Source organism: Aspergillus fumigatus, chromosome 2 (genome assembly GCF_000002655.1).
Source record: "Aspergillus fumigatus Af293 chromosome 2, whole genome shotgun sequence".
NCBI lineage: Eukaryota > Fungi > Ascomycota > Eurotiomycetes > Eurotiales > Aspergillaceae > Aspergillus > Aspergillus fumigatus.
In genome coordinates, this window is record NC_007195.1 from 19,028 (window position 1) to 37,340 (window position 18,313).

The following is an 18,313-nucleotide window of genomic DNA, read 5'->3' on the forward strand; positions in this document are numbered from 1 at the left end:
ATAGGGACGGGGAACTCGACTCTGAGATGACCATTATGTCTTCCTAGAAGAACAAGAAGATGTATAGGGGTCGTTGTGGTCCTGGTACCAAGCCATTGGTTGGTGAGGGATGGAATTCGGAGTAAGTAGATCGTCTTACGGATTCGGCACAACCTCATGGTTTACAGAAGTGGCAGTATCGCCTTTGAAAAAGTGCTCTCTAACTACGCCATCCTGAAAACCGTGACTCCTGCTGAGGACGTAAGAGGAGATACGCTCTGGGCGTCTGGATATGAGGCCTACAATCAACATTCTCCAGCCTGGAAGAAATTCGCCGAGGGTTTGACAGCCACCCATTACCAATCCACGTTCAATAATGTCATCAGAAACCAGGATATGGAACTTATCACAGAGAATCGCGGCAATCTGGAGAACAGTGGTGTGATATCCAAAGCCTCCTAGGCAGTGTTTCCACTTGCCCAGGTTTTTTGATAAACACATCTCTGACCAGGGCTGATACAGTCCCGTTGTGCCAACAACCCGGTGACTGGGTAAGAGCATAAAAACCTGACCTTCTTGGATTCGCTAATCGAGAAATGCGCTGATAATCTGCAAATGAAGAGTTTGTTTGCTGCTGGATTTCAGATCCGTGCAGGATGGATTAACAATGAGACAAATTATGAGAGTGAGATGTTGAAGTCTTACTATATGACTCTCATAAAGCATTTATTAAGGACTAAGTCAGATAACCATGCTCTTTCCATTCAGTCCTGAAATTGATCTCTGTAAACCATGACCTTCAGGTGCAATTCTGCTGGAGTGTAAACGATGTCGCTATATGGGACAAGTATGTACAAACATATGGAACCCAACATAGCCAAATTTCTAACCTCTACTAGCCGCTGTGTGCTCCATACTGCAACATAGTAAGTAGAATATGGCGGGGAGAGCCATGTAAGAAGTTACTTCTGATAACGGTGACAATGACTATAATGGTACTCGAGTTGGAAACCGGGTCGTTTCTCTATGGGAGTGACCATTCTACGACTCAAATTTCGTTTCCCGCAGGGAAGCTTGAGGCGTAGAAAACCGCATGGGCTCTGAATATTCAGCAAATTCTCGTTCCATCTTCGATGTAACATCGATATGGTGGTCTAGTTTAGCTGCACAGGGCCATGTCCAGTCTCCAGATTAGCATGTCGCATCAGGTTAAATAAATTTTCTTGGCATGTACCAATTCCAATGAGCCCGCTGAGTTTCTCTCATTTGAATCGGCTACATCGCAGGCAGTGGAGCGGTTGCATCATTTGAGGCCAAGAACGGAAAGTAAAGGCATCCGGATGCACCCTCCGAATGCAATCCGTAGAAATGTCAATCCCGACACCTTCTATTCTCTCTAGGTTCAATCTTGTTCCAAATACCATACTTCGATATGATTTACTGCAATGTATTCGAGTACCCCATCTCCTATTACCCTCGATTATACCCTCCACGATCTCTACATAGCCAGTCAGGAAGATGGCCTGAATACCGTCCTGATCTACTACCCTTTACAGTTTGGACACAACCATGAGGGTAAATCGGCCAAGTTTGCCTACGGGTACAAAGTGGAAGAAGAGGATGAATTTGCAACGTCCTTGACGATGGCCGCCAACCTGGTACCACAGCGATATGCGTTCTCAGCCGGGAGGATGCCTCTGGTCATTCTGGACATTATTACACAAAGGAGATTAGCTGGCGGAAGCGAAGGGGATTCTCGAGCTACGGATTCTATGCCCGCCCATCATCTTGACATCTATCAAACCTTCGCTCAGCTACACCCCGACCAGCGGCCGATCGTGAGTTTTGCAGAGGATTCGGACCGTATACAGTTAGGCTCGGACGCGAGGGTCGCTGTTCTATTGCCTACCGACTGCCTATCACATTTACCACACCTGATCTGCCCGGAAACGCACTATGAGATCCTGTCAAAACGTGGGCTAGCTGTGTCTGGATTACCAACGCCGCCGTCTCGGGTCATTGACACCATTCTTGGCGACTCCGAGGATCCCACTCTACTTACCATAGAGATTGCCCGGATGACGGCGCCAATTGACCAACATCAGATCCCTTTCATCGTCAAATTACCCCAGTCGATTTCAGGGATGGGCACCTTTGCCGTGACCTCCGAAACTGACCGAACGCGTATAAAAGCCATGCTCACGTCTCAGTTAGGAGCCATGCTACGACAACTTAATCAAACGAACCGGCATCTTCATCCCTGCTCGTTGGTCTTGCAAGACTTTGTTGACGGACCGGTGGTGGCTTTATCATTGTTCGTCACGAAGACCGGCAAACCCTTTTTTGTTGCCTGCTGCGAGCAACTATTTAATCACCACTCGCATTGGATCGGCGGGCGCATCTCGTACCGGCGGCAGGATTGGTATCGAAAGACATTTTGCGCGCTCATGGGCAAAGTGGCTGCGTTCTTGCATCGCAAAGGGTATCATGGCCCGGCGGGCGTGGATATTGTCATCGATCAACGCAGCGGGGAGCAGTTGGTTATTGACCTGAATGTTCGGGTTACTGGCACTTTTCATCTAGGGCCTCTCATGGGGCATTTTACTCGGCGTGGGTTGTTCGAGGCTGCGATGACTAGCGGACATTTGTTTTGTACACGAGATGAATTTGAGGAAATCTTTTTGGAGGAACTTCGACAAGGCAGTATGATTGTTAGTGGCTTTGTTCATAATGAGTCACAGTCAAAAAGCCATGCTGCGATTACTGTTGGAGCTAGAGATCATGATAGTTTGCAGGAGTACCTTGAGCGGGTTAGGGCTGTTGGTCTGCAAAATTAGTTTGTGTGAAATAGAACATTGCTCCTTTACCTTGAATGCTTATCCGATCGCTGCTCCAGACACGAGTTGAATGGCCCCCTATATATAGTTTCCATTACTATATTTTCGGCTGTTTATATGGGCATAGGCTTCTGCGTCGCTTCAGGCATGATCGACCGCAGAAACTGTTCCAGACTCTCCACATCATTAATATCCGAAAGAAAAGCCAGATGCTGATCAGGTCGCAGTAAGGCCATACACCCCTTGTCCCCAATACCAAAAGACGAGTACAGCTTCCCTCCGCCGGCATGATGGTAAGCTTCTCCATCAGCCCAAACCCTGCCATAGTCTACACCGTCTTTTGTCCAAGGACGGAAGACCATTGGCAGGTCGTTTAGCTCGATGCTAAGTCTATCTGCACAGTGAATGAGATACACGCCGAGAGCCGGAAACCCGCGCCGCGCCACCGAGACTGGGTCATTTAACTTTTCAAAAACTGAACCCGAGGAATTGAGAGCATCTGCGAGGTCTTGGACGCGGCTCTTCTGATCCGCATCCGCAATGTCCCCTCCAAAAACAAGCAGATTCCATTGTCCCGTACTGGGGAGGATCTGCTGCAAATGGCATGCTTGCGAGTCGCTTTGGTTAAGGATCAGCACGCTAGGAATGCGCGCGCCGACTTGGAGGTTCTGGGCCACAGATGGTCTGCTGATGCAGGACGCCACGTCTTTTAGCAAGGGCGCATCCCAAGCTGTTGATGTGACCAGAGAATTAGGTTGGTAGATTACAGCGAGTCCCGACATTGAGGAATTCTCATCCTCGAGCGCTCGCTTGTGGTCCTCGTCGAAGTGGCCTTGTTGCACCTCTGGATGCCCGCTCCGCTGGCTGCACATTCCTCGGCAGATTCGCTGGTCTAATGCGATCAGTCTTTCAGCAACGGGCAACCGTTCTTCTTGGTATGTCTCAAGGACCCATGGGTGCAATACACCCTTGATGACGGACGCGATTTTCCAGCCGAGATTAAACGTGTCTTGCATGCTGACGTTCATCCCTTGCCCTGCCTTCGGGGAATGCGTGTGGATAGCGTCTCCAGCAAGGAATATGCGGTTATGTAGACCGATCTTTCGGCAGATGCGTTGGCCGACCTGGTTTGTTATTAACTTGGGTGTTCCAGGTACAGCGTCAAAGGAGCAAAGGAAGGGTGAGCTGACGGTATATATGGTTGACCAGTCAATGCGATTTGTTTTCAGAGTATACGGCTGCATGATAGTCGCGACCTGCTCTGTGAGGATGTCCGCATTGCGATCTGCGCGATACCTGTTGGCTACTTCGGGTGGAAGCTCAACGTAGACGCGCACCAGTTTTCTCTCCCGCGGGATCATCATGAGAGTTCCATGCTTTGACTTGATAATGAAACGTTTTCGAATGTCGGCTGGATGATCAGGTTGGATTAGCAATGTCAACGGTGGTGATTATGCGGCTGAGCCTACGAAAATCTGTCAAAGGGATAATATCCAGAACACCCCAACAATCGTTGTAGCTTTCGCCCTCAAGTCTCAACCCGAGCTGCTTTCTGACCCAGCTATGAGCTCCATCGCAGCCGAGAATATACTTGGCCTCAACCGTTGTCCCCATTCCTGCGTATCCGGAATCATCCGATGGAGCCTCGCTGAGCTCACTGTTCGGAGTAGCCACGCCATCAAACGGAGTCTTTGGGTTGCATGGCACATCTTCCAGGTTGACGCGGATCGGAAACGCATCATGGTCGTTGATCATCGCGTAATCGATCTCGAACGATGTGGGGATTGTTTCCCGCTTCACTTCAACGTGCTTTCCAGTCCGCACAAATTCCATGAGATACTCTTCTATTTCACCTTGGCTGAGTGTGGACTCATGGAACCGGGACCATCCAGGCTTAGAATTCGCGGAGACACTCTGCCTTTCCAGCTTACCATCGGCTGTGGAGCCCTGGACGCGACAGAGGTTCAGTCAGTGGAATTGTTTTTGCAGACAACTTGGAGGCCGTACCCATAATGCAATCTCCACGGTGTGGTTTGCTTGAGCCCAGACTTTGTCCGCCAGGCCGAAACTATCCAGAATTTCTAGCGTTCGACTCTCCAGTCCGTCCGCTCGACCGCATCGCGTCTGATGCGATTTCTGATCAATCATTATGGTCTTCACTCCCATCCGGGACATCCAGGCGGCCGCCATCAACCTTTTTTAATCGGCAATTAGTCCATCCCGTCATTGATTTAGTTTCGGAACGGAAGAAGGAATCTGACAGAGCAACATACCCGGACGGGCCAGCCCCGACGATCAGGACGTCAGTCCGGAATGAATCGCCCATGGTGCGTGATTGAGTTCAGGGTTGTTTGGGAATCAGAGACTCAAGACACATGTCTTTGGCGAGCAACCGAAATGCAATTGAGTGAGTACATATTAGTGCAAACGTTGCGGTCCGGAATATGGGACCCCATAATCCGGCTAGTCTGGTCTGCGTCATGATCAGACAAATTTTGTTTTTGTCGCTCAATGGAGACTGTCAAACTTCCGCGTTCAGAGGCACTGTTGAGACATACCAGTTGGCAACGAAATGGTCTAGGGAAACCTGGATGAAATGGGTTGGGTGGGACCGCGTTACATTTGAAGCCCTAAGTTGATGGTGTCATGTTCCGGGTGCAGAAGTATTCCTATACTTTTCCTCCCACTACAAAGCTAGGTGCTGTTGATTATTTATTAGTTCTTATTATCTGCAAACATATTCTTTCAGAGGTCAGTAATTTATTTCTCGGAACTAACGACTGTGTTCTTAGTGTCTTTCCAGTCACCATACATATATATCCATTCATAATGGCTGCCCTGGCTACAAACACATCCATATCACAAGGGTTCTACAAGCCTGAGGAAAATGTCTTCGTAAGGGACTCCCCGCGAAGCTTGAATATACTGTGAATTAAATGATCCAACTAGTGCAATGACGGCCGGGAAGACCAGCTTCTCCACTTCATAACCACTCATCCCCAACTATCTGCCATCCGCAACTCGCCAGAGGCGGTACTCGCCGCCGTCGACGAGTTCGCGCGCACCAAGGACTTCCTAATGAATGTGGGCCCATATAAAGGCGGCATCATCACCGACATTATTGCCACCGAGCAGCCCAGCTCCATTCTCGAAATCGGCGGCTACATCGGTTACTCGGCCATCATGTTCGGCAGCGCCATGCGTAACACAGGTGTTCTGGCCCCTCGCTACGTCAGTCTTGAAATGAACCCGAAGTTCGCATCTGTCTCACGCACCTTGGTTGAGGTTGCCGGTCTCAGTGACGTTGTTGAGATTCAGGAGGGTCCTTGTCGGAAGTCTCTGCACCGTCTTGCGGCGGGCACCTCAAACAAGGGACCCAGCTCAAAGAAGTGGGATATTCTGTTCTTAGATCATTCAAAGATCTCGTATTTGAATGATCTGAAACTAGCGGAGGAGTTAGGAATAGTCGCGCCTGGGTCAATTGTGATTGCGGACGATATGAAGAGGCCAGGCAATCCGATGTATTCAGATTATGTGATGGCTGATACAGCGACTAAGACGGAGGCCTATATGCCGTTTGTGGGATGTCTGTCTGACGGGGGGATCTCGTTGGGAAATCCGTACTTGATGTATCAGACTGTGCTGCTTGAAGGGTTAGAGCCGACAGGACACATGGTGAGTTTCTATTATCCCCGTTTATTGCGATTTGCAAAAGCAAGCTGATGGAATGTAAGGATGCCGTCGAGATATCGCGGTGTGTGGGCTTGGTAGACAAGAATTGAGCGCCTAGGACAAGACCTTTATTAAGGGTTTTATAGTTTGGCATTATGATTATCATACACTTTTACCAGCTAGCTAGCTAGCTCCAAAGTCCACATCGACTCTGTAGTCTATGTCCCAGTTTAGTAGAGCCCATATCCAATCTTCGAATACATTTTCGCTCCTATCTACTATCTGGGAGTTTATGTCAAAATTATCTATTCATTTCCTGTCTACCTGCCCTCTTTACTTCAAATTCTAACCTCGATTAAAGAGATTGTCGGGAAGGGGCCTTTGGATCTCTAAAGTACTATAATCAATCTCTGATGCCGTTTGGAGGAGTTCTTTTGCTGTGTGCCCTAAATTATACAAAACCTTAACCTGTCTAAAATCGGTCCATAAGAATCTGGATAATCCTGAATTTCTATTTACAGATGTCTTCTTTGTCCAGAGGGAACCAATACTAAATTACTCTATACATATAACATTAGTAGAAATCAGAAAAGTCCGAATATTCAATTACCCCAATAACATAATCTCATCTAATATGGTTCGCTTTAGCCCAAATTTTAGCAAGCCAAAGCTGTCTAAAATCTCTAATATATATCGTTCCAGCTACATAACTAGTATACATGCCTTGAGACCTGCACCAATAATAACATATAAGCAAAAGTCTTCTCCCATGTTAGGTCTTTAACTGCTCTTGCAGATAGCTCAGTACCACTGTTCTACACATGTCTTTTACTATCTACTTTTAGAGCAATTTATTGACATGATATTTCTATCATTTGCAAACGTCATGTTTCTTGGATGATCACTGCTTTTGGTTTTATATTCAACATCACTATGCCACTGTTCCAGTGACTATGTTACAGTAGCATATATTGAATTCACCTTTATGGCGCGAGGATATTTTTAAGTTTCCAGGGCCAGTTGGCAGGGCACATGGAACAGACCCTTGCGGCTGGGAACGGAATGAACCCACCTATTAATTTAAACATGCCAATGACTTATATCTCGAAACACAGTGGGAAGCACTAATGGGTCTGATATGCTTTCTATAGTGCCTTACATCGTACTAAGTAAGAGATGTGTACTATGAAGATGCTCATAATATCCAAAAATTGTGTAATGGAATGAGTTTAATCATCAAACTATATTACTATGATAAAAACAAAAGACTCACAGCAGTATTAAATAACATATTTCTCAACATTTACATTTGTAATGATCCCAAATCCTCAGGCACCTTTATTCTTTGCCTATTACAAATTTCCTCACCCTTCTAGATAAGTAATAATAAGGGTACCTAGACCACAGAGTTAATGGCAATAAACATACCCTAGTCTGAATGGCAAGGCGCAAAAGCAAATAGTGAATGCATGTTTGACGGAAATAGTTGTTAAAGATTGAAACCTTAGCTGCCTGGGACTTGTAGCGATCAGAGCAGTAGGAGTAGGTTAGGGTCGTGCCTACATACACGCTGATAGAAGTCACTACCATGCCAACCTACAGGACTAATCCATGGAGTGTGCCTGGACACACACATGCTGCCGATAATCAACCAAATGCTCAAGATGAGACTGGCGAAAGCCAGATAGAGACGAGCCTCCAGCATAGAATATTCATTATGTAAACTCATGTATCAATTCGCCAGCTAATATAAGACCCATCCTATGAAGTGCTTACCTTATATATCTAAGAGTTAACAGTATCCACAGAAGCGTTCTATTCTGTGTAATTATGAACTTAGACAGATCATTAGAAATACTCAAGGCTGTGACAACAGAAAAGGATTGCCCTGTGGTACTAGTGTTCTATATTAGTCATAAGGTATCATAACCATAATTCAGCCTACAGAACGTATCCAGAAACTCTGTTAGCCAGGGTGCTTAATTTAGACTTTACCCTGAAAGGTCACGCGCTGATAGTAACTATGGTCTTAAGATTGCTAAACTCCATCTGCGAGAACTAACACAGTTCCAGGGAAGGAGATAAGAAAGATGGCAGGGGTGGCGCCCAACATCATTGGATCAATTTATAGTAATCACTAGAAATAATAGAGTGCATTAGAGCTAGAGTAAGAAAGATAGCTAGAGGCATGAGAAGAAAATTCATTACTATGCTAGGTTCACTGCAATAAATCAATCGCCTGCATAGGGCCAAAGTATGTCTAAGTAGTTCTTCACTTAGCCAGCATCAAAAAAGATAATAGCATGGTTGGGGAAAGGGAGCTTACCCTATGCATCAGAGCTAGAGCATAAAAACTGATGAGTTTTGCACATTAATCTTATGAATACCATAGCTCTAAGAGCTGTTACTTGACCACATGGAAGTTATTCTTCAGACAGGGATGAGCTACTCATCCACAAAATCCATCTACTCAATCATCTTCTGTTCATACAGGTACAGGACCAGTGCCTCCAAGGTTGTGCGGCTCTCCTCCACCCATACAGCCAATAATCGCTTCCAAATGTCTCCTTGATATCATCCAATTCCTAACCCAACCGGGCAATCATACATTGTAGCACAGTCTTCAATTCCATTCCCTTCCTGAGCCATCTCATTACTTTCACCAATGCCCGCGAGAGGGACGATGTCACAGACCGATTGGATTCGTAGTTTCCTCGACGCAGGACAATCAGGTGTCTGGTGGGAAACACACTCAACAATTGAGGATTTTTTCAACCTGTGTTTTAGATGAGTCAGGCAGAGACGCACCTTGTAGGCCTTGCAATTCTAGTTAGAAGAGCTAGCCTGCAATATCCATTGGACAATGATACCTCATTGCTGAATATTCATTCATATTGGCGCACTAAAACTCTCTGACCTTCGCTCCTCCACATGCTTGAGAGATCTACTACTGCTCTGAAAAGTACTACTAATATAAAGAGTATGTGCTGGTCCGCGATCCCCACAGGAAAACAAACCTGGGCATGGTCAATCTTGTCCAGCCACTATATATTTAACCAAAGACATTAGTTTATCTTTCCAAAGCCCTACTGTATGGGTCAGGGTGGTGACATCTTCAGCCATGACAGCACATGAGTTAAGATTTTTGTTGGGACCATGATGACCTTAAGATGACAAGGTGGCTACAGCCACTCTGGAGGAAAAGCATTCCTTAGGTATGGTAAAGCTTGGTGGTTCATGTATCCTAACTTTACGAATAGTTCCGTCCCGGAACTGTCATTGAAGGGTATTAACTGTATAATGACCTACTTCTTGAGTCATATGGCAAATGTCATGAAGTTGATAATATAAGTATCAAGTCTTTGGATTGATTATGGAATACGCCCCGGTCTTAATGTAAGACATTGTTGAATGATACACTATTTTAAACCCTCTTATTGATGTTGGCTTCAACCATGTCAGCCGGACAACAACAGCCGAAGCCGCTTCGTTGCATCATAACAGCCCATGATCCTAAAAGCGGCAAAGCTGTCTTCAGCAACGCCATTAGTGAACAGGTATCATTCTCTGGATTTCCTGTTCCCCCGGGCAAGCCACCGGCGACAGACTATGTTCTGGCCTACAATACAAATGAATTGCCTGTGAAAGGGCTTTCGCCTCCAAGTTCTACAAACCCGGCCTCCAAAGCCGATCTCGACATCAAGCATTATCAGTCCCATCTCTCGCAGCCGTCTCCTTTGCCTCCAGTAAACGGTACATCCTGCACCATTATCGAGGTACCACCGGGCTCGGCGGTCCCGATGCACCGAACAACAACTCTCGACTATGCTGTTATAATAGACGGCACAACAGAATTAGTTCTTGATTCCGACGAAAAAAAAGTATTGAAAAAGGGCGATGTAATTGTTCAGCGAGGTACCGCTCATGCCTGGCGGAATGTGACTGAACAGAGTGACAATTCTGGTGTCCTGCGTATCTTCTTTGTGTTTCTGCCCATTGAGAAGGTGCAAGTGGAAAGCGGACTCATTGATATGGACTTGACTCTGTCTCTGAAACAGACTTGAAGATACAGCAGGGGTATATCTTACTGCCAGTTATTCTGCCTCTGACTTTCGAAGACTTTGCAGTTTCTGAGGAATATTGGCGGAGGTCACTCGTTCTAGTCACACTGTTTTCCATAGGTTCTCCTGATCATGCTTCCACCACTTCCTATAACTAATACCCAAACTGTTATGCCAATATCTGTTATAAGGGGTACCAACTTCTCTAGGTCGGGCAGGCCCCGGAAGATAGGGTCCAAGAGGTTAGGGTACGTAAGGAAGTAGTACAGGATTACTGGTCAAGTAGCCATTATAATTACATTGTGCCAAGTACAGGCCCTGATAGCCTTTTCTCTTAGTATAAAGCTTCTTATAGAAAGGGTCATATGACTTTGGGCCTCCCCACAGAGCTTTTGTCTGAGGCATCATTCTCATTATGGGAAAGAGAAGAGCAAATTATTGCTGTCCGTTCCCTCAGTCAAGGATGACTGTTTTAACAAATTTTGATTTTATTGCAATGACTTGAATAGAAGTATTTCCACAGCAGTGTAGTTTGAGTGTACGACTTTCAGATGTGTAAACCCAATGTGAAACATCCAGACTTGCTAGTATGATTTTCCTTGATGAAATAATAATACTCAAAGCACAGTTAGTGGGCGTGATCCTGGGGATGGAGGTGCAGAAAATCTTGTCTGTATGAAAACTTTCTGCATGCCCTGTTCCCGCTTATCAAATAAATCATATACTTTCTCCATGTCCTCGAGCTTGAACCTGTGGGTGACCATATCCAGGGGGTGGATCTTGTCCTCTTGAATATACCTCAACAGCTCTTTCCAATATTTTTGCACAGGAGCTTGTCCATTACCATGGAGCTTGATCCCACACTCCATTAAGGCGCCGATGTTGAAGTGATTACACTGAATTATGTCGTCAGCGGACTTATCTCACCATAAAAAAGGTACCACGAACATAACCAGCATATACGCCTGTGATACCACAGTGTCCAAACCCACGGACAGACATAAGCATTTCATTGACCAGTTCAGATGTATCTGTTTCCATGCCGAGTAATCTCTGAAAGTAATGGGCCCAGCCTTTTTCATACTCACCAGCAGCGCACTCAATTGCCACATCAGGTCCGTGGCCATCGCACATTTTCTTTAAAGTCGAGGGCACTGATTCACCCTTTGGGAGGTTTGCAAAGTCAATTGTCTCCAGTTTGGGCAGAATTTTCTTGATAAAGTCTAGTCGCCATTTCCCCTGGCCGCCGTCAATTAGGATAACCCTCTTAGCACCATGGAAGAAGCTGTATTCAGCTGCCATTTGTCCAACTGGGCCAGCTCCCCAGATTGCCACAGTGTTGCCTTCCTTAACCCCAGTGTCGACAACAGCATTCCAAGACGTTCCCAAGACATCAGAAAGATAGAGTCCTTTTTCATCGGGGACGTCATCAGGCAGATTAAGGAGGTTCACGTCACCATATGGGACGCGAACAAATTCCGACAGCCCACCGGCAAAGCCCCCTGTGAAGTGGGAATATCCAAAGAAGCCTAAGACAGAGTTTAGTATAGCAACCTAACCAAGATCACAATGGTTGTATTAGGAAACCCACCAGACATTCGATGCCCGTACAGCCTAGTAGCACTCTCGCCTGTATTCGTCCGCTCACACATTGTGGGCAACCCCTGCTTGCAGTAGTAACACTGCCCACAAGCAATTTGGAATGATGCCACGACGCGATCGCCCACTTTAACCTTCTGGACTCCTTGGCCCACAGTGACGACGATGCCGCAGAACTCATGGCCGAGGATATCACCTTTCTGCAGCTCTGGGATGGCCCCTGCATGTCAATAACGGCAGCCTGTCAGCAGATCTAGCTTATTATCTCATGCAGAGTCATGGCATACCGTGGTACAGGTGTAGATCGCTCCCACAAATGGTACTGCCTGTGACCTTCACTATGGCATCGCCTGGATCAATGATCTTCGGGATGGCCGTCTCAACTATGACACGGGTTCAATTACTTGACCCCCTTGATGGCAATAAAGATTACTTACCACCTTTGACAGTACGGTTTCCCTGCCATGTCAAGGCTTTCATTGTTTGGCTCGGGTCGCCATGTTTCTCCCCATAATTGCTGACGTGTGTGGTAATCGAGGTGGACATTGTGTATTTCAACTAGCTTCTGGTTTAGTTGTTTTCCGGCCTTTTTGTTTCGATAGTCAAGTTTGATCAGCTGAAGTCTGTGTGAAGATCGCAAAGAGCGGACTATATTAATCAACTTGTCTTAAGTGTCCCTGACACTATATCTACATCACCAGGTTTATATCTCTGCCAACACTGAGCTCGGATGATTAATCCCACCTTGATGTCATGTGAATCATAAGGATTTGAAGAATTTACCCGGGGCGCTGAGCCACAAATTGGTTCTAGACCAGTTCGCACCGACTGAATAACCATTTGCTCATCAGAAGTTCTATTGAACGCGTCATTACGCTACTATCTCTTTGTTTGGATGCCTTCTTTGGTTGGCGGTCTTGGGCTTGACAAGTTCCTGAGCAATAAAATCTTATTTGACATGCCAAATAGTGGAATCGATGTCCCTATAGTAGATTTATTGTTATTTGCTTCCCAAGTCTGATCATTAACAGCTATTTTGAGCCCCTATGAAGTTACAGCCAATTGAGTCTTGTGTACTCTGATAATGTAGTTATATATGAGCTTAGATCATTAGCAATCTTCCATTTGCGGCTAATCCGTCATTGTGACAGATCTGAGCCATCACAACTTGTCGCACCAAAATCTCCGATCATTAAGTTTCACTGCCTATTTAAATGACTATAGTTGGTAAGGCCTCGGCCTATACGAGTCTGTGTTTGGGACAGCGAAGAGACACAAGTAGGGAACATTAACAATATCTGAAGAAGAAAGAAACTGGCTATTCTTGATGGTGGCCGCAGATAGATATACGCATGTGTCCCAGTGCTTTTTCGTGTTCCTTGGGGACGCACCTTCCCCCAATTAAGCCTTATTATAGGTAACATAGTGCACATTCCCGGGATGGCAGTCATCTTAGGCCAGTCAAACAGGTCATGATTGCATATACAAGCTTCCTCCACACCGAGAAATGGTATTTCACTCTTCACATCTATCCTGGAACCACTGCAGTGCATGCCATGATGATCAGCGCAGCCAGAACCAACAATGAAGGCTGCTCGATATGTTCAAAGGTCAATGCAGGTTCTCAGCACCAGCCATGAACCTCATCGGCATCTACGAAGGTGCAATCAGAACCCTAGATGAAACTCCTCGGATCTCAGGTTCCACGGCGGGTTATATCGTGCAAGAACAACAAAATACCTCGTTGGACCTCAGAGCCATCGACAAAAACGCTATCGTTGGCGGAAAAAGAGTGCACTTGCATAGTAGATTACCAGCACTTGTGTTGGTCTAGGCATTCCTACATTTCTGGTTAATGTCTTCTGCCACGAGAGTCGAGTCGGATGCTTCTACAGCGGAGGCAAAGCGCCCCTGGGGCTGTGCTCTTCGTCATCGGCCACGCTGCCCGCTCATTTCCATCGGAAGAGGTACGACTAGCTTTCGGGGATGGGACCAAGAAGATCGTGGGATGGATTCTCAACGAAGGGACTAATGGGATTACTATATATCTACGAGTATCCTGCGGACAACTGGAAAATGAATGATTCCCCCAGTTTATCGGAACGGAGTCGGGCAAGAATGGATTCAGTAAGATGGGCTGTCCTTACAAACAATATCTTGAGGGTGACGAGGCGGATGACAGCAAGCTTAAGGCGGGTTCATGCAAGATTCTTTAAATGGTAAAATGGGCTGAACAGTGTCAGCTAACGAATACTGGAACTTCCTACGTTCTAACGCTTCTCTTGTCCGAGCCCAGGTGAGCATTCCATTCAGGTCCTCTGCATTTTTGAGGGAAGTCTTCTAAACTCTCTGATATGTCCTGCAGAACATGTTGGATCATCTGGGACAGAACGTTCGGTGGTTCATCCAGTGCTTCTGAATGCTTACTTCGTCCCGCTTTTGAGGAGCCCTTTGAGCATGGAATCTACCCATATTACAGTCTAGCAGGCGTAATCCGGCCATTTCTTTCGGTAGAACGTCAATAGGCTATTCCCAAGCTCCTATATCCTCTCCTTTCTGCCGATCTTCATTTCGTCTACTGGTCTGGGCAGCTGTTCATGGCTACCAGGCACTCCTCTTTCCTTACTGCCCGTCGTCTTGCTGCAGTAATTCTCTCTGTTAAGTTGCCATTTTCACAAGGAAGAACTGTAGAAATGCCAAGCGTTGGATTGGTCAACTCCTAAGGAGCCAAAATAGCCATGATCTCATCGGAAAATTCCTCAGTCACGTGGACGGAAATATATTTCCTCCCCATCTGCTACGTACTGCTTTTTAATCGCCACCTAACTTATTATTCACACTACTTCTATCAGTGCTCATATATGGAGTAAATAGTTATTAAAAATCTAGTTAATTACATCGACAACTCAGATATATTAAGGAAGTATTTAGTAAAAAGAGTGAAATCATAATAGAACAGGTTGAGTGCCATCATGCCATATCTACTGAGTAAAGTTTTGCAGTCATATTTCTGGAACAGCGGGAGGATTCTAACCGCATCATTTGAATTTAGTGTTACATCGGCCAAACTCTAAAGAATTTAAGGCTTACTGTGTAGGTTCAAGCCAAGAGGCAGCAGTTGGGAAAAAAAGATCATGAGCCCTGGAAGGCGCGATTGGCAGATTGATAATCTTGACAAATGAAACGCGGAGCCCCCGAGTTAGTCACTGGTTTCCTCCAGATTCCAGAATCATTTCACACTCGATAGACGACGGATACCCGATATCGGTCCGGGTGGCCAATTTTCTGAACGGAAAAGATCCATCCAATGACCTTTTGGACGAATGGGACTTGCTGTCCAACTCCGAGGCCAAGCTTTGTGGTGGGTCTTGGTCAATTTTCATTATGTATAGAGAATCGCAAGTATGGGGCGACGCAGAACTTCGCCTCACACCGGGGCGGATCGGCACCCTCAGGACGGAGTATTGAAAACTTAAGTTGTCGAGTCATATATCAGCAAGCCGATCCGCCCTGAACTCCATTTTTGCTCTTCAAAGCTTGTTGCGCCCTGTCCAGTCTTTCTTGCCTCCCTTGCGAGTGGTCGAATCGAGACACCATGGAGGCCATCAACGCGAACCCTCCCCCATACAGGACTGAAAAAGTCGAAGAGACCAAGTACACATCGGACTATGAGGAGGAGGGTCAACTCAAGACTGGTCAGGTTGCAGATGCCTTTGGAAATGAGGAGTCTGCAGAGATCAAGTACAAGACGTTGAAGTGGTGGTATGTGTTGGAAATTCTCATCAGTGGGCTCGGATCTTTGCTGACCATTGCATTTTTGTTACTCTAGGCAATGCGGCTTGCGTACGAGATTTCCTCGATGTGTGATCGTCATTTCGACCTCTAACTAACATTGTTTCATATAGTCATGATCTGTGAATCCGTGTCGCTTGGTGTGCTATCCCTGCCGGCTGCGGTGGCTACTCTTGGTCTTGTCCCGTACGTGCTCCAATAGAAAAGGTGTAGTATTTGCCGTTGCTGACATGCTCGCAGAGCTGTCATTTTGATTGTCGGTCTCGGTTTGCTCGCAACCTACACTGGATACAACATTGGGTTATTTAGAGAAAGATATCCTAGAATTCAGAACCTTGGGGATGCCGGAGAGATCCTGATGGGCCCTATTGGCCGGGAAATCTTTGGTCTGGGTCAATTCTTATTTTTTATCTTCGTCATGGGAAGCCATATCCTGACCTTTCGGGTCATGATGAACACTGTCACTGAGCATGGCACCTGCTCAATCGTCTTCAGTGTCGTTGGCATGGTTATTTCCATGGTCCTCTCGATCCCCCGCACTATGAAGGGACTGACATGGATTTCGTTTGCATGTGAGTAGTCCATTGAGCTCACTTGGCACTACAACGTGAGTTTGGTACTAACCCGTATCTTACAGCGTTCCTCAGCATTTTTGGCGCCGTCATGATTACCATGATCTCTGTCGGTGTGCAAGATCACCCCGGCCGCATCATCGAGGCGACAGTCGACACCACTCTCTACTCCGGATTCCAGGCTGTTTCTAACATAGTTTTTGCCTACTGCGCCCACGTTGCCTTTTTCGGCCTGATCGCCGAAATGGAAAACCCCAGAGATTTCAAGAAGTCGCTGTTCATGCTGCAATCCTTCGAGATCTCCTTATATCTCACTGCCGCCGTGGTGATTTACTACTTTGTCGGCAAAGACGTAGCATCACCGGCTCTGATCTCTGCGGGGCCCGTGATGAAGAAGGTCGCTTTCGGCATTGCTATTCCTACGGTGCGTTTCTTTTTCCTTGGCTACCGGAGCATGCATGCTAACTGAGTAATAGATTGTTGGAGCCGGTGTGGTCAATGGTCACGTCGGTCTCAAATACATCTATTTCCGTCTTTGCCACAAGTCTGATCTGATTCACAGGCGTAGCAAACGGTCTGTTGGGATCTGGATCGGCCTCGGTCTGACTTGCTGGGTGGTCGCCTGGATCATTGCTGAGGCCATTCCCGTGTTCAGTGACCTTAACGGATTGATCGTAAGTCAAGTTTCAACCTGCGGTTCGTTTGAGAGCTATGCTAACTAAAGTTGTAGAGCGCGCTCTTTGCCAGTTGGTTCAGCTATGGGCTTAGTGGTATCTATTGGCTTCATCTGAACTATGGGCAGTGGTTCGCCAGTCCTCGCAAGATTCTGCTCACCATCCTCAACATCTCCATTGCCCTGTTCGGTCTGGCCCTCTGTGTCTTGGGCTTATATGCATCAGGCACAGCCATCCACAATGATACCAGCAGCAGCAGCTTCAGCTGTGCCAATACAGACGCATAGTCCCTTTTTTGTAAATAGCCATTTGTACATAGACATGTCCATTTGAAACTTTAGTATTAGAGCCATGATTTCTGTATAGTTATACATCAGCCTCCTAACCTCAACTTCTAGTGAAAGTTCCATAAAACCAGTCTCGATACAGCGGTTATAAGGGAACATTAGCGTCATGGTTCCCCAAATTACAAGATCTGCCATTTATGAGACTTTGACGTGGAGCAGATCGTGTTCCTGTTCGCCAATTTAGTTTGCTCCATGGAGACATTACAGGATTGATGATTAGTAGGATAGTCCGAGGGCTTCGTCTGCAGCCGTTCCCACAGCTCTGTAGTTGTAATGAAAGTTCAGCGTGGTGATTTGCCGAACTGAAGTATCAAAGTGATTTGAATGCTGTAATAGTGAAAACACCCTGCATACATTGCGGGACATTGATATATGTGTTAGCTGGCAGGACCTCGTCTGGCGAAGACAGACTGAGGATTATTCTGCGTTTCCATTCTCAGCGAGCCCTCTGCGATGCTCAACTTATACAGGGCTACTGGGCTGATGGTTTCATTGGTGGCAGTGGTATAAGCATGACGGCCACCATATATGCAGGTTGCAGTGGCATTATGAGCTTGTAAGATGCAGGTGTCATTGTCTGGATTGCTGACTGCCCATCCGGCATGATCAGAGAAAACTAGGGAAGAGATATTCCGCGTTCATGGTCACCCGATCGGCGCGGGTGATATCGAAGCCACCGCGACCAAGTTGGCCGCAATGCTGAAGATACTATAACCCTCCAGAACTGTCTAAAAGAGAGTAGTTTTTGGACGCCTGTTCAGGCGCCACATATGGCACGGG

General features: G+C 46.5%; 6 protein-coding genes across 6 annotated transcripts; 4 read left to right on the forward strand and 2 right to left on the reverse strand.

Annotated features, from left to right (window-relative positions):
* Positions 1 to 1,424: 1,424 nt before the first annotated feature.
* Positions 1,425 to 2,816, forward strand: AFUA_2G00130 (putative solid-state culture specific protein; the record flags this gene model as incomplete). Its single annotated transcript, XM_744056.1, has 1 exon — positions 1,425 to 2,816. One exon carries the CDS (start codon positions 1,425 to 1,427, stop codon positions 2,814 to 2,816), a length of 1,392 nt encoding a protein of 463 aa, XP_749149.1.
* A 113-nt stretch (positions 2,817 to 2,929) lies between these two features.
* On the reverse strand, positions 2,930 to 5,399 carry AFUA_2G00140 (putative FAD monooxygenase; the record flags this gene model as incomplete). The annotated part of the gene is made up of 4 exons (XM_744057.2): positions 5,090 to 5,399; positions 4,824 to 5,010; positions 4,286 to 4,763; positions 2,930 to 4,227 (listed from the first exon to the last, which is right to left on the reverse strand). The coding sequence occupies exons 1-4, from the start codon at positions 5,140 to 5,142 to the stop codon at positions 2,930 to 2,932; spliced, it is 2,016 nt and encodes a 671-aa protein (XP_749150.1). The 5' UTR covers positions 5,143 to 5,399.
* A 246-nt stretch (positions 5,400 to 5,645) lies between these two features.
* AFUA_2G00150 (O-methyltransferase) lies at positions 5,646 to 6,626 on the forward strand (the record flags this gene model as incomplete). The annotated part of the gene is made up of 3 exons (XM_744058.2): positions 5,646 to 5,711; positions 5,766 to 6,491; positions 6,551 to 6,626. The coding sequence occupies 3 exons, from the start codon at positions 5,646 to 5,648 to the stop codon at positions 6,596 to 6,598; spliced, it is 840 nt and encodes a 279-aa protein (XP_749151.2). The 3' UTR covers positions 6,599 to 6,626.
* Positions 6,627 to 9,943: 3,317 nt separating this feature from the next.
* On the forward strand, positions 9,944 to 10,552 carry AFUA_2G00160 (cupin domain-containing protein; the record flags this gene model as incomplete). The annotated part of the gene is made up of 1 exon (XM_744059.1): positions 9,944 to 10,552. The coding sequence occupies one exon, from the start codon at positions 9,944 to 9,946 to the stop codon at positions 10,550 to 10,552; it is 609 nt and encodes a 202-aa protein (XP_749152.1).
* Positions 10,553 to 11,063: 511 nt separating this feature from the next.
* AFUA_2G00170 (zinc-dependent alcohol dehydrogenase) lies at positions 11,064 to 12,825 on the reverse strand. The gene is made up of 5 exons (XM_077804024.1): positions 12,586 to 12,825; positions 12,436 to 12,531; positions 12,141 to 12,368; positions 11,498 to 12,078; positions 11,064 to 11,445 (listed from the first exon to the last, which is right to left on the reverse strand). The coding sequence occupies exons 1-5, from the start codon at positions 12,692 to 12,694 to the stop codon at positions 11,167 to 11,169; spliced, it is 1,293 nt and encodes a 430-aa protein (XP_077660191.1). The 5' UTR covers positions 12,695 to 12,825; the 3' UTR covers positions 11,064 to 11,166.
* Positions 12,826 to 15,382: 2,557 nt separating this feature from the next.
* AFUA_2G00180 (neutral amino acid permease) lies at positions 15,383 to 18,121 on the forward strand. Its single transcript, XM_744061.2, has 7 exons — positions 15,383 to 15,910; positions 15,978 to 15,991; positions 16,054 to 16,126; positions 16,181 to 16,512; positions 16,578 to 16,936; positions 16,989 to 17,186; positions 17,243 to 18,121. Exons 1-7 carry the CDS (start codon positions 15,744 to 15,746, stop codon positions 17,471 to 17,473), a joined length of 1,374 nt encoding a protein of 457 aa, XP_749154.1. The 5' UTR covers positions 15,383 to 15,743; the 3' UTR covers positions 17,474 to 18,121.
* The last annotated feature ends 192 nt before the right edge of the window (positions 18,122 to 18,313 follow it).

What these genes read in the sequence shown, in the direction of transcription:
- AFUA_2G00180 (XM_744061.2), top strand. Translation starts at nt 15,744, where the DNA reads ATGGAGGCCATCAACGCGAACCCTCCCCCATACAGGACTGAAAAAGTC. An exon ending in GACATGGATTTCGTTTGCAT is followed by an intron (nt 16,513 to 16,577) that starts GTGAGTAGTCCA and finishes CGTATCTTACAG; the next exon opens with CGTTCCTCAGCATTTTTGGC. An exon ending in GTGACCTTAACGGATTGATC is followed by an intron (nt 17,187 to 17,242) that starts GTAAGTCAAGTT and finishes CTAAAGTTGTAG; the next exon opens with AGCGCGCTCTTTGCCAGTTG.
- AFUA_2G00170 (XM_077804024.1), bottom strand. Translation starts at nt 12,694, where the DNA reads ATGTCCACCTCGATTACCACACACGTCAGCAATTATGGGGAGAAACAT. An exon ending in AAACCGTACTGTCAAAGGTG is followed by an intron (nt 12,532 to 12,585) that starts GTAAGTAATCTT and finishes CCCGTGTCATAG; the next exon opens with TTGAGACGGCCATCCCGAAG. An exon ending in GTACGGGCATCGAATGTCTG is followed by an intron (nt 12,079 to 12,140) that starts GTGGGTTTCCTA and finishes ACTCTGTCTTAG; the next exon opens with GCTTCTTTGGATATTCCCAC.